General features: G+C 47.4%; 1 protein-coding gene across 13 annotated transcripts in view; it reads left to right on the plus strand.

Annotated features, from left to right (window-relative positions):
* The window catches only part of BRPF3 (bromodomain and PHD finger containing 3), a 34,838-nt gene that overhangs the window by 1,507 nt on the left and 18,862 nt on the right, over positions 1–14,469 (plus strand). For 7 of the 13 annotated variants that reach the window (XM_081520219.1, XM_081520226.1, XM_081520221.1 and 4 more), the window contains exons 2-7: positions 1,969–3,436; positions 6,780–6,936; positions 9,369–9,500; positions 11,260–11,388; positions 11,680–11,992; positions 12,705–13,007. In XM_081520219.1, the coding sequence (XP_081376345.1) occupies positions 1,995–3,436; positions 6,780–6,936; positions 9,369–9,500; positions 11,260–11,388; positions 11,680–11,992; positions 12,705–13,007 (2,476 nt within the window). In that variant the 5' untranslated portion in view covers positions 1,969–1,994. The remainder of the gene's footprint in view (positions 1–1,968; positions 3,437–6,779; positions 6,937–9,368; positions 9,501–11,259; positions 11,389–11,679; positions 11,993–12,704; positions 13,008–14,469) is intronic. The other 6 variants (XM_081520222.1, XM_081520225.1, XM_081520223.1 and 3 more) reach the window with 2 other exon arrangements.

Below are 14,469 nucleotides of genomic sequence, written 5' to 3' on the forward strand. Positions count from 1 at the left end.
GGATTGGAAGGTATTTTGAGCAAGAATGGTAACAGTACTTTATTAACAAGTAGTAACCCTTGAGAGATTCGTTTTATTAATTTCATTTTACTGATGAAGTAGAGGGGCACAGAAAGATTCAGTGACTTTCTTGGGGGTCACACAGGGCCAAGATTAGAATCTCAACGGCCTCAGAGCCTCTTTTTGTACCAGACCATGGCATCCCTGTGGTGTACTTACGTCCTAGTGAGATGAGTTGAGCATATCAAAAGATCTGGGTTTGAATTGTAGCTTTATCGTTTACTAGCATTGCGTGGAATGATATCTTTCTGAGCTTCTGTTTCTTCATCTTTAAAATGGGGATGAGGATATCTGTTCTACCTTCCAAAATAGTTGTGAACAGTATTAAAAGCAAAAGGGCTTTGTAGAAAAGTGTGTTACATTATCATCACCATCTCCACTTTATAAAAGATGATAGATCTTGCAACCAAAGTGACAGATTCTGTTTTGTCTCCTTAAAATCATCTTGTTCATAGCCTTCCAAGTCTCTACTTATACCTCAGGGCATCATATCCTCAAAGGTCTTTTCTAGCACTGATGGCCTCAGTAATTGCAACCACAGCTCCTTCTGAGCTTGTCTTAATTCTCTCCATCCCAGAAAACGATGTGAGAAAAAGTTAGAGCTTTCTCCTTGTTGCATAGGGGTAGACGATGTATTTTGGGAGAGAAGGACTTTGAGGTAACAGATACATTGAGAGTTTACGTCAGATATTACTTTCATTATCTTGGCCTTGGATCCAGTGAGAGTCCAATATAGGCCACCTGAGGCCACTCCCAGAGCTTCCAGGGTTTCTGCTTAGAGATGTACTAGCCAATGCATCATGAATGCTGCCTTTTGCAGAGAATACCCTGCACATTGTAGTTTGAAGTGCTTAGACCACATGTAGTAGACATTTCAGGTGCTTTCACTCCTGAGTGTGATCAGGGGATAGGGTTTCTGATCATGGTAAGGGCGACTGGGAAAGGGCTCTAGACCTATGATTTTTGATCCCTCATGGGGACCACTGTTCATGGCTCTACACTGTTCAAGTGTAGAGCTTATAAGTGGATGCTATTCTTGTTTACTCCTTTCCTAAGTCTTAACCACCACCCCCTTTTATCGTAGTTAGCAGTCCCACAGCCTTATGTACATTATTAGAACGTTAGCTCTCTCCCCATGTTTCACTGTAGTGATCTGTACTTTTCTGACCCTTTGATCAGACAGAGCTCCTCAAGGGTGTGTGTTTGGTTTCTCGTTTCATTCCGCTAACACTTGTTGGAGATACAACAGGGAACAAGACAAGCAAAAATCCTTCCCCTCATGGACCTTACATTCTAGTGCTGTGCTGTGCTAAGTCACTTCAGTTGTGTTTGGCTAAGTCACTTCAGTTGTGTCTGGCTCTTTGCGACCCTATGGACTGTACCCTGCCAGGCTCCTCTGCCCACAGGATTCTCCAGGCAAGAATACTGGAGTGGGTTGCCATGTCCTTCTCTAGGGGATCCCAGCCCAAGGATCGAACCTGCATCTCTTATATCTTACATCTCCTGCATTGACAGGCAGGTTCTTTACCACTAGTTCTACCTGGAAAGCCCACATTCTAGTGGAAGAAAGAAAATATACGTGATAAATAGGTAAATTACATAGCACAGCAAAAACTGGTGAGTGTAAGTAACAGTGAAAAACAAAGCAGGATGAAAGATGACTGATGGGGGAAAGGGATTTGCAGTTTTGGGTAGAATGGTCAGAGAGGGACTCACTGCGAAGCACTGTTTATGGAAAGACTTGGAAGAGGTGAAGGAGCAAGCCATTGTAAATGATGCCTGAGGGATAGGGTGTTCAGGCTGAGGAAATAGCCAGTTTGCTCAGTGGCCACCTGATCAGATAGAAAGGGTGAATGAGTGCATGCATGCCTAACCATCCAGCTCAGTCTCATGGCCTTCTCTCCTTAGGTCTGTCTCATTGGTTCCCAGGTGCCATGAGGAAGCCTCGCCGGAAGTCGCGGCCGAATGCCGAAGGCCGGCGCTCTCCATCCCCCTATAGTCTGAAGTGCTCACCCACTCGGGAGACCCTGACGTATGCCCAGGCCCAGCGGATTGTTGAGGTGGACATCGATGGACGCCTGCATCGTATTAGCATCTATGATCCACTCAAGATCATCACAGAGGATGAGTTGACTGCCCAGGATATCACTGAATGCAATAGTAACAAGGAAAACAGTGAGCAGCCTCAGTTCCCTGGCAAGTCCAAAAAACCCTCATCCAAGGGCAAAAAGAAGGAGTCCTGCTCCAAGCATGCATCTGGCTCTTCCTTCCACCTCCCGCAACCCAGCTTCCGCATGGTGGACTCAGGCAGTCAGCCAGAAGCACCCCCACTGCCTGCTGCTTACTACCGCTACATTGAAAAGTCACCTGAAGATCTGGATGCAGAAGTTGAGTATGACATGGATGAGGAGGACCTCGCCTGGCTGGACTTGGTAAACGAGAAGCGGCGAGTAGATGGGTATAGTTTGGTGTCGGCAGACATCTTTGAGCTGCTGGTGGACCGGCTTGAGAAGGAGTCATACCTGGAAAGTCGCAGTAGTGGGGCCCAACAGTCACTCATTGATGAAGATGCTTTCTGCTGTGTGTGCCTGGATGACGAGTGCCACAACAGCAACGTCATTCTCTTCTGTGACATCTGCAACCTGGCTGTACACCAGGAGTGCTATGGCGTCCCCTACATCCCTGAGGGCCAGTGGCTATGCCGCTGCTGCCTACAGTCTCCCTCCCGGCCTGTGGATTGCGTCCTCTGCCCCAACAAGGGTGGCGCCTTCAAACAGACCAGCGATGGGCACTGGGCCCATGTGGTGTGTGCCATCTGGATCCCTGAAGTCTGCTTTGCTAACACCGTGTTCCTGGAGCCCATTGAGGGCATCGACAACATCCCACCTGCCCGCTGGAAACTAACCTGCTATATCTGCAAGCAGAAGGGGCTGGGTGCAGCCATCCAGTGCCATAAGGTGAACTGCTACACAGCCTTCCATGTGACGTGTGCACAGCGGGCTGGGCTCTTCATGAAGATTGAGCCTATGCGTGAGACCAGCCTCAATGGCACCATCTTCACAGTGCGCAAGACCGCCTACTGTGAGGCCCACTCACCGCCAGGTGCTGCCACTGCTAGGAGGAAGGGTGACTCTCCTGGAAGCCTCAGTGAGGCAGGGGATGAGGAAGGGCTGAAGGAGGCCTGTGAGGAAGAGGAAGAGAAGGAAGAAGTAGAAGAGGAGGAGGAAGGTGACGGGGTAGGTGGCCCCCTCAAGGGAATGTCCAAGAAGAACAAGATGACTTTGAAGCAGAGGATCAAGAAGGAGCCAGAGGAAGTGGGTCGAGACACGACCTCCACTGTCCCCATGGTCACTGTCCCACGGATACCCTCTTACAGGTGAGCCTGCCCAGAAGGTCTCCCTGGGGACTCGTGGTTTCTTCTTGGGCTGGTGTTGGCCCTGAGCCAGACCTCCTTCCCTAATGTTGGTGAATTCCTGTTCTCTTCTGTGCTCTCAAAATTAGACTTCTCCTTTGGACCCTGGGCTCGCCCAGTCTGGTTTGTGGTTTTGATTGTGCCCTTCAAAGCAATGTATTTCCTTTGGTTCAAGGTGAGACACACACTTAAGTTGCTTAGAAACCAGGTGACAGGATGTCTAAGGTAATATTTCAACAGGGCACCAGTGGCATTTTCGATAGGAGGTAATTCATTATTAGGACCATCCCATACGTTTCTTGATGTTTAGCATCCCTGGTCTGTGTCTGTGAGTGCCATTCTCATCCCCTCCCTAATTGCCTCATCTTTGTGACAACCTCAGATTCTCCCCACATATATTTCTAGTAGCCTTATGGGGATTGAACTACTTCCAACTGAGAACCTCTGTTTCAAAGGGTCAATGTGGGTATCTGCTGTCCAGAGAGCTCCATCCTGGGAATGATGGGGACTTTGCGTAAGAGAGTTGTTGTGTGGGGAAGATATGTTGTTTCTCCTCCTAAGAAAGTTTTAGATTTAGAGGAAAGATCAGTTCTGCAGTATAACTAAGAAACTTTGGCTCCCACCAAGCCTGTTTTAAATCATCAGAGAGGTAGCTGGAGCCATTGGAGGGATGGGAGCTTGGCAGAGAAGCAAGAGACAGGGAAGATTTTCCAGTGGAGGCTCATCTCATTGTTGATGTTCATTAAAAAGACTACAGTGTTAGAGCAGGAAGGAGTCTTGGAGATTATTCATCTAACATAGTCCTTGCACCTTCTCCCACACCCCCAGATGAAGAAACTGCGGCCACAGGAGGTAAAGTTGTTCACTCCTTTATTCATTCAATGAGATGTTTATTGAGCACTTACTATATGCCAAGTCCTGTTCTAAGGGCTGGAAGGAGCCAAGAAAGTGACAGACCCTGGACCACAACCACGCATTTAGGTTCTGTTCCTGTTGTCTGTCTGTCTCTCTTTGTGTAAGGGACAGGGAGAAAGGAGTACTGGTGGGCAGTGGAGAGTGAGTTGTTTGCGGGAAGCAGGCAGCCAGACTTGTCCATCTGGAAAGAAGACCAGAGAAGAAGACAGAAGTTCCAGAGGGAGAGGCTGTTGTGAGCCATGACTGAAGTTAGATTTAGTCAACAGGAAATGGGCCTTCTAGTCACAGAGCTGTTCTAGGCTCCCCACTTCTGTTAGGTGAGTGGGTCCATGCTTAGTCCCCTGGTGGTTATGCCGTGGGGCTAGACTTTCTGGTTGTCAGGTCTGCTCTTGTAGGTGGTTTCTTGCAGGGTCCAGCACTGCATGCTGACTAAGAACCAGAGAGACCTGTATTTGAATTTTGAGCTTCTGTCACTACCAGTGTGATCTTTGGCAAGTCGCTTAACTTCTTTCAGCCTTAGTGTATTCGTTTGTAAATGAGCCTATCTCAAAGGGTTATTGGGAGAAATCGGTAACATAGTATAAGTAAAGCACTCAGCACAGTGCCTGGCAAATAGTAAGCGCTCAATAAATGGTGGCTGCTGCTGCTACTGCTCTTTTATTATTATTATTTTCCCTGCCTGCACAAATGCTATTGGGACCCTCCATGGCCAAGAGGTTGTAGAGGGAGGGGGCTGCCTGCATCTGGGCAGGTGTGCTTGGCATGGGTGTTGGTGGGGGATCTGTTCTTTGGGGAAAGACCTAGACCTTGATTTTGTCAGCTTGGCTGTGGGGCAGGGATGTCTGACCATGGAAAGGCGCAAGGCCTAGGTGAGCAATGTCCAGCCCAACATGAACATACTTTTTAGGTTCCACCTTCTTGTTTAGCCACAGTTATCTTCCTTTCAATGGAAGTGTGCAAGTGAGAGGAAGAGAAGCAGAGGAAAAGCCAGAGGAGCACTGAGTCCTTACTTAATCAATTTGGGAACACAATATGATATAGCAGAGAGATCATGGGTTCAAATCCTGCCCAACTTCACCATCTTATTAGCTGCATTAGTGGTTTCAACAATGTATTCAGCCTCTATTCTTGAGAAGAGAGGCTGTTTTCCTTCTGCCTTTCCATCATTTGAAACATGGGAATAATATGACCCACCTTGCAGTTTGAGCATTATTGTATAGATTATGAGCTCTTATTAATGCCTTTCCTACTGATTCCCCCCACCCTTCCATGTGTTACTGGCTTAAATCCTGACCTCCAGACTTCTCTTTTGGGGTAGTTGAGCCAGCTAAATTTTAAATTTTTGTTTTCATACAATTTTTAAAGATTATTTTTTCCTTACAATTATTACAAAATATTGACTATATTCCCTGTGTTGTACAGTATATCCTTGAGCTATCTTATACCTGATATTTTGTACCTCCCACTTCCCTGGCCCTGTATTGCCCCCCTCCGCATACACACACTGGGAACCACTAGTTTGTTCTCTCAGAGTCTGGTTCTTCTTTTATGTTCACTAGTTTGTTATATTTTTTATTTATTTATATTTTTTGGCCATGCCACGCAGCTTGCAGTATCTTAGTTCCCTGGCCAGGGATTGAACCTAGGCCCTCACAGTGAAAGGACTGAGTCCTAACCACTGGACTGCCAGGGAATTCTCTCATATTCTTATAGTTTTTAGATTCCACATGTAAGTGATATTGTATACTATTTATTTTTCTTTGTGGAGCCAGCTAAATTTTCAGATTCTCCATCCTCTTATGTCTTTAGATTCTTTTTTTTTTTTCCAATTTGGTTCAAAATTAGGCATTTTTAGGCTGCTGAGTTTTTTAATGAAAAACCAGAGGTCAGACAACTCCAAAGGGTTGCATTTGGCTTCAGGGGGCAGTAGCCTGCTATATTCCTACTAATTTTCCTTCCAGCTTGGCTGTGGACTACTCCCTGGTCTGATGGGACCCTTAGCCACAGAAGGGCAGGAAATAGTGACTACATTGCCCACAGCTTATTCAAGTTCCTGTTCTCTTTCGCTGCCTTTTATCAAGAAAAGAGTGAGGGTGTTGGGGCATAGACCTATGTCTTAGGAGTCCAGGACTAAAGGGTCTGGGTTCCTGGGGGAGGGTTCTTTTGGAACCTACAAGGCAGGAGATGGAAAATCAAGTGAAATATCTCATGCTGAATCTGAGCTGCTTAACTTTGCCGTCCTTTTCAAGCCTTTCTCTGAGGTGAGGCATTTGGCCACTTTATTCTGTCTTCCTCTAACAAGTTCAGAAATGAACCACGGGGTTTTGATAAAAGGCTGTAATCCGGGCTGCCCACTGACCCTGTCTTTCACTTCCCTGTGCCTCTACTCAAGGTTGAACAAGATCTGTAGTGGTCTCTCCTTTCAGAGGAAAACGCAGTTCATGCAGCGGCTTCACAACTACTGGCTGTTGAAGCGGCAGGCACGGAATGGTATCCCCCTCATCCGGCGCCTGCACTCCCACTTGCAGTCTCAGAGGAATGCTGAGCAGGTAGGTGAAGTAGTGATTTGAGGGCAGTGGAGGGAGGTGGAGAGTGATGAAGGAGAGATGGTGGGGCAGTACTCCCTGAGCCCTCTGTGGAGCCTCTGCGTGTAACCTTCACCCCTCTAGGTGTTCCACCCCAGGGGTGACCTCCAGCATTGTAGCGCTCTTTAGACCAGACAGCACCTCCTCCTAGATGAGAGGCTTGGCTTGGAGCAAATTCTAGAGGAGAGTGGAGGGCAGGCCCAACTTTCCCTGTACATGGGGAAACCCCTTTAGATACTGCAGAAAGGAAGAAGTGGGTTGAGTGTCAGTCAGATGACCATGATATATGAGTTAGGAAAAGGCATACTTTCCTTAAGACACTATACTGCCATCTGCCAAAAAAATGTTCCATAAGAAATACACAAATTAACCATCTAAGTTGTAGCGCACAACCTGCCCAGTTGGGGGGCCTTGTAGACATTAGCAGCTGGAGTTGCTGCATGTTCATTGTTTTCCAACATGGTGGAGGCCCCCTGAGAGATTTTTTAAAAGCATATTTAGTTCTCTCTCTCTCTTCACTTGTTTCATTACTTCTGCCTTTAAATATTCCTACATCTTTACTCCAGAGACAAAGCAAACCTTCCCATGACTCTGATGCCCTCTGTTCTGTCTGATTTCACTTTTGCCTTTTGTAGCTGAAGTCCTGAAAGGGAAGTGTATATTTGCTCTCTCCTTAAAATGGTCTGCTTGTTCCTCTGTAGCTTCTTCGAGAGCAATAGTGACACCTTTCCAGCCCAGCAAGTCTTCCCTCATATTCTCTCACCTTATAGACTGTTGGACGACATTTGACAGCACAGTCACTTTGTCTTAAAGCTTCTTTGTGACACCATTTCCCACCTCCTCTACCCCACTGAATGCACCCTCCGCTGATCTAATTCCTGGTGGGCTGCCATCTATGGGGTCGCACAGAGTCGGACACGGCTGAAGCGACTTAGCAGTAGCAGCAGCAGCAGTAGCAGTAGTGGTAATATTCCCAGGGGCCCTGCTGCCTGCCCGTTGGCTTGGAGAGCTTGTCCACTGTTGCAGTTGTCAATAACTGTGTGGCTGTAGCTCCAGATTTCTTGTCTTGTCCCCTCTCTTTTTTTTACCCTCAGTCTCTCTGGCGCAGAGGAGTTATAGATGTCCATGTACGTCAGATATTGGAAACTTGATTCAGTATCTTCCTTCGTCTCCATAAATGTATTTTTGTTGTTGATATGGAAGCTCCTTCCTCCTGACCTCAGACGTTGTCCACCTTGGAGTTACTGTTGGCTCTTCTCTCCATTAGGAGCTACAGTTAATCATCCCCCAGTCTGTTTCAGGGGGTTAATCAGTGTATGGCCCTTTATCTCTATTCTACAACTACTCTGCTCACCCATGCCCTCTTAATTTCCGCAGTAGCTTTCTAGGGAGTCTCTAGCCTCTAATTCTTTCTTTGCTCTATCACTGGTACTGCCTTATTCACTTAACTATTTTCCATCCTGTCATTTCTTTACTCCAGACAGAATATATTCCCACCCCACCCCCACCCCCCACTTCAGGCAGGCTACAGCTAAGCTTTTTTGCCTGGCATTTGAAACTTCTTGCCAGTTGGATCCTGGGTCTTCCTTGGCTTGTGTGGTTCTCCAGTTCCTCTGCTCTGGCTGGCCCATTTTTCACAAAAGCAAAAAATCACTGATTGTGCCTTATACTTCTGCTCTGTGGTCCCTTCAGTTCCAAAAGAGGCCTTTCTTACCGCTTTGTTCATCCACGTCCATCACTACATGTGAAATCCTAGTAAGCTTGCTCACCCCAGGAATCCCTGACCTGAGCCCCACCCATTGAGATCTTCTCTATTTTATATCTTCTCAGCATTTTATATTCAGTTTATCAGATCAGTTTTTGTTGTCTTTATGCTGATGTGCCCTTGTGTATCAAACCCTGGGCCTCAACTACATTGTAGTTTTTCTAGGCAAGAATCACATGTTTGATGATGGTGGTAGTGGTGGTATTTTAACATATGTTGAAGTCAGTAAGTACAAGCTTATGGTAAAAACTTCACTTTGTTTTCTAGCCAAGTCGAAGTTCTAGGGTGAAATTCTTTCCACCCTGAGGTGTCTATTAGTTTCCTTCTGAAATTCTTTCCAGTCCTGAGGATGCACAGCTGCTCTCTGGTGTCCCTGGGGGCAGGAGGGGGTAGTCCCGTCTCTCTTCCCAGCAGTGGTGGTTGTGCTGTAGTGAAGAGACATTGTCATAGGACTAGGGAAGCACAGGAGGAAGGCATGTGATGGAAGGGGGTGAAAGGGCTTTCCAGAACTGAGGGTCCAAGAAGGGCATGGGGCTCTTACCTGCAGAGTGCCTGTGAGGCTGAGCAGGCAGAGGACTTTGGGCAGGAGGGAAGCCCACAGCTCCTCATTCTTTTCCCTCCCCTCCTGCAGCGGGAGCAGGACGAGAAGACAAGTGCCGTAAAGGAAGAGCTGAAATACTGGCAGAAGCTCCGGCACGATTTGGAGCGGGCACGGCTGCTAATCGAACTGATTCGGAAAAGAGAAAAGCTCAAGCGGGAGCAGGTAAGAAGGAGCCCCCAGAGCTTTGTTCAAGATCTTTTTCTCCCACCATCAGTGTCAGCTTTCTCACCTTCCTGCCCAGCACTATGGGCTCCAAGCCCTGCTTACTAGGCGTTGGGTGTAGTGGTGCTGATGGCTTCAAACTTCGGGAGCTTTTAGCTTCTGGTGGTTTTAAGCATAAGCTTAATATTATATGTCTGAGCCCATCCCTGGAGTTTCTCACTTAGGAAATCTCAGGAGGAGCCTGGCCTTGAATATTTTGGAGAGCTTCTCAGGCCATTCTGATGGGTATTGCTTTTGACCTGAGAGCTTAAGGGTTCTCATTTGACCCTTAAACACTTACAGTCTTTTTTTTTTTTTAATACCTCAAGTTTCCTTGACTATAAAAGGAGGATATTAATAGAACCTACCTCATAAGATTGTGTGGATTAGATGACTTAGTGTATATAAAGAGCTTAGAACAGTGCCTGGCATACAGTAGGGCTATTGAAGTATCAGCTGCTAGCATCATTATTGATACTCTTTGCTTCCCTAAAGTATCTGTTGCAGCACCCTGCATATGACAGTGAGCAAAAACTATTAATTGAATGGATGACGAGCCAAAAGTGTTCTTTCTGGTCCAGGAATAGCAGCTGTTACTTCATGCTTCGGAGGCCCAAGTTAAAGATGTTTTTTCTCTCTTTCTCCAAACTCCGCTTCACCGTTCAGCCCCAGCACAAACCCTTCTCTTGTGGGCTGAATAGCCTGAATTCCCACCTCTGAGACTAGGCAGCTTTTGCTATACGTAAGCATGGGTGGGCATGGAGGATATCTCAGGACCTTGTCCTTATAGTCAAACTGTCTCTGCCATCCCAAGACTAGTCCCCCAGTTGAGTGTCTCTTCGCATTTCTGGTCCAGAGAAATGTAAGGGAAAAGGGAGTAGGCAGGGGATGCAGGCAGGCCTGTTTGAATGTAGTCAAGAGGCAGGAACGTCTCATAGTCTAGTCTATGGCTTCCCAACCTTTTCATATTAGGGCACAGATGGAAAATAACATTTATACAGCACATTGCTGCAAATTTGGATGCTTGCTGCCTAAGGGGATGAGCTTTGAGGCCCTGGTCACACTAGGCCAACCTAAATGTCCTAAGGGCAAACTTGGTGGGAATTCTGGCCCAAGGCACATTTTATATCATCAGTGTGCCCCTCAGACTAAGTCAGACCTCGGTTTAAATCCCATCCCTGTTCTTTCTAGCCAGGTGACCTTAGGTTAGTAACTCCTCATTATATTCCTTTCAAACCTTAGATTCCATATTTGTAAAACGTGGATAATAGTTTCTTCCTCAAGGTTGTGATGATTAACTGAGGTAATACAAGTAGAAAGCTAGTGTGCATGGTAGTCAAAAGCACACACTGTGAATCCCAGCTCTGTCTCTTTATTAGCTGTGTGACCTCAGGCCAGTCACTTAGTCCTTTCGTGCCTCAGTTTCCTCTTTGTAAAATACCTCATTTGTACCTATCTTGAATGTTATTTGGATTATAAAAGTATTAACTATTAGTACTGTAAGTTTTGGTACGGAGCTGAATACATAAGAAAGGTTCACAAAATGGTAACTGTTGGTATCATTGTTTCTAAGCTACGTACAGTGATAACTCAAGTAATGATTAGCTTACTGTCTTGTGAAAATTTGTTGTACATGACTGGTGAAAATCAAGTTATCAAGAAAAAGTTCCGTGCCTCTTTAGGAGGGGATGGTCCTGATTTTTCCCCACCTTTCCCACAGATCAAGATTGAGCAAGCTGCCATGGAGCTGGAGCTGATGCCATTCAACGTTCTGCTGAGGACAACACTGGACTTGCTGCAGGAGAAGGATCCTGCACACATCTTCGCCGAGCCCGTCAACCTGAGTGAGGCAAGTTCCCTGCTACTTTCTGAGCAATGAGCCCTGCCTGAAATGGAAATAGGGTCTGAGTAGGCCAGGAAAGGGTTGGGGCACAGGGTGTACAAAACTCGGGGGTGTCTGGCAAGGCTGGTAGACTCACTCATGGTGATGGCTCAGCAGAGCAGGGTGGTCCAGGGCCCAGCAGCTCTGAGTGGAGTCTGGCGTGGCCAAGCCAGAAAACGGGGAGGCGAGTGCCGGTGAAGGGTGCGCCTGTTTGGCTAGTAAATGGTTGTTGTAATTGTACAGGTTTTATATGTTTAGGTTCCAGATTACCTGGAATTCATATCCAAGCCAATGGATTTTTCTACTATGAGGCGGAAGCTGGAGTCCCACCTGTACCACACCTTGGAGGAGTTTGAGGAGGACTTTAACCTTATAGTTACCAACTGCATGAAGTATAATGCTAAAGACACAATTTTCCACCGAGCAGCTGTCCGCCTGCGGGACCTGGGAGGGGCCATCCTGCGGCACGCCCGGCGGCAGGCAGAGAACATCGGCTATGACCCTGAGACGGGCACCCACCTGCCCGAGTCACCCAAATCGGAGGACTTTTACCGCTTTTCCTGGGAAGACGGTGAGAAGCCGGGATGGATGGGGAGGAGAGGGGCCAGGAGAGGCACAGCTATAAAAGCCTGGAGAGCTGGGGATTAGGGTGGTCCTGGGGGCTACACGGTAGACCACAGGAGCAAAACTGGAGGTAGGAACAGGCTGAGGTCCATGTGCTTGTGGCTAGAATCGTTCCAGGAGTTAAAGGTTTATTCACCAAGCCCTTCTTGAATGGCAGGACAGGGAAATCAGGTACTAGCTGTCTGTTTAAAAACTAAAGCTTCATAAGGGGCTTTTCTCTCCTGGACTCCCACTGTGTGGCATTGGAGCCTGGGCAGCAGGAGTACAGTGTGGTGTCTGGCTTTTTCAGAAGAGTGCAGGTAGAGGATCAGAAAAATGGAATTGCCTCTGAAATCCCCAGTCTGCCTGCCCCTGCTCTCTGCTTCTTGATGGCAGCAGCCAGTCACTCGGGCTGGGGGATTGCCAGGCTGCCTTGTTCCTGCTCCACAAGCCTATAACCGTGACTGAACTGCTTCCTGCACATTTCCCAGATTCTGACCTTATCCCTGTGGCCGCCCTCCTGGCAGCAGTGTAGCGGGCCCAAGGCCCCAGAGTGACGCTGCTGGAATCCACTGACCCAGGCATTCCAGGAGAATATTTTGCATCTGAAGGAATCCCTTCCCCTTGCCCTGGCCTGGGCAGGTCCTTCAGCCCCTTCTGTCCTCCTTTCTCCCTGGCAGTGGACAACATCCTCATCCCAGAGAACCGGGCCCACTTGTCCCCAGAAGTGCAGCTGAAGGAACTGCTGGAGAAATTGGACCTGGTGAGCACCATGCGGTCCAGTGGGGCCCGGACCCGCCGAGTCCGCCTGCTTCGCCGGGAGATCAATGCTCTTCGGCAGAAGCTGGCGCAGCCACCACCACCACAACCACCGTCACTGAACAAGACTGTGTCCAGTGGGGAGCTACCAGCAGGACCCCGGGGGGATGTGGCTCTGCTGGAGCAGGCCCCGCAGGAGGAGCCAGAAGACAACGGGGACAGAGGTGAGAGACAGTCACGGGCAGGCAAGGGGCTGGGGCCCAGGAAAGGGAGGGTTAAGCTGAAATCCCACAGTGGGAGCATCCTCCCCTAATTCTGACCCTAGTGGGCAAGCAAAAGCCCCAGGAAGGTTCACACTTTCATGTACACCCAGAGATGGTATTCAAAATACTTAATAATCCATTGAGACCAAAAACCATCAGTCAGAGTAGATGTTAGCTGTTGTCCTGGAGGGGGTTCCTGAGGGCCACTGATTTGGATTTTCAGCTGCTGGATTGTGAGCAGATTCAGGGAGTTTCAGATACTGAGGTCCAGTGGCTGTTTACTAACAGTAAGAAGTATTTTGGTATTTTGCACCTGATATGGCCATATTGTACATACCAGTTAAATATTAGCCTACCTTACCCATCATGTAGAGAGGCTCTTGGAGCAGGTTAGGTTGTGGTGTATTAGGGGAATAGAAAAGAAGAACCTTAAAGATGGTCTGGGCTCATGGCTTTGACTCCAGCTGGCCAAATCTACAGGCCCATCCCAAGAAGGAAGGCCCCATATTGCAAAAGAGGCTGGGGGAAGTAATTCTCAGAGACCCAGGTGCCTTACCTGAGTTGCTGTCCATCCTCTCCACTTCACTGGGGGCAGAATTGTCAACTCAGGTGGGCCTGTCATCCATACAGTCCAGAAGGTTGGAGGTTATCTTCAGAGGCAAAGGGGCCAAATTGCAGGGAATGGCCCATTTTATGTTAGGTTGGTGGAGGGTGGGGACGTGGCTGAGGTCAGATTCAGCCCTTAGAGGGCTTCATGTCCATTGTGACTTTTCCCAGCTCTCTGTGTGGCCATCAGCATCCCATTTGTATCCATCCCCACTTCTGGGCTGAGGCAGTGCAGAGTCACGCCCAGTGGACCAGTTGCAATAGCTTCTAGAGGTTTCAAAAATTTCTAGGCTTCATGTTTCAGAAACTCAGATTAGGGAAATCTGAGCTCTGTCTTAAAAGTCTCAATTTTTAAAAGTTTCAAGGTGGAGGTTGAACAGACATGTTTGGGAGCCAGTGATTTAAATTCTTTGCTCTCATTTTTCCTATCTGTAAGCTTATTCTTTCTGCTTGTCCTACTTGCTTCACTTGCATGATATGAAACAAAATACATTGACAGATGGGAAAATAACTGGGTCTAGAGAGTTGTTAGACCCTTAATTTGTGAGGCTGAGACTTATCTAATTTTTGATTAATCAGAGGGCTTTGGGCTTTCTTATGTGTAGGGGTTTGTAACCCTATCTTCATCAGACTCACCTGGTAAAAGCTTTTTTTTAAAAAAAAGAATTCCATCTTGAGCAGTTTGGTTTCAGTTTGAGCTGGGACCTCAGCATTGGAATTTTTAAGAAACTTTCTAAGTGACTCTAATACATAGCCAGGGTTTAGAACTACTAGTGTAGACAAAACTTACTGCTGCTTCTGTTTAGTTGATAAGTCA

The sequence above is a fragment of the Giraffa tippelskirchi genome, chromosome 8 (assembly GCF_054371585.1).
Source record: "Giraffa tippelskirchi isolate mGirTip1 chromosome 8, T2T-mGirTip1v1.2.pri, whole genome shotgun sequence".
Taxonomy (NCBI): Eukaryota; Metazoa; Chordata; class Mammalia; order Artiodactyla; family Giraffidae; genus Giraffa; species Giraffa tippelskirchi.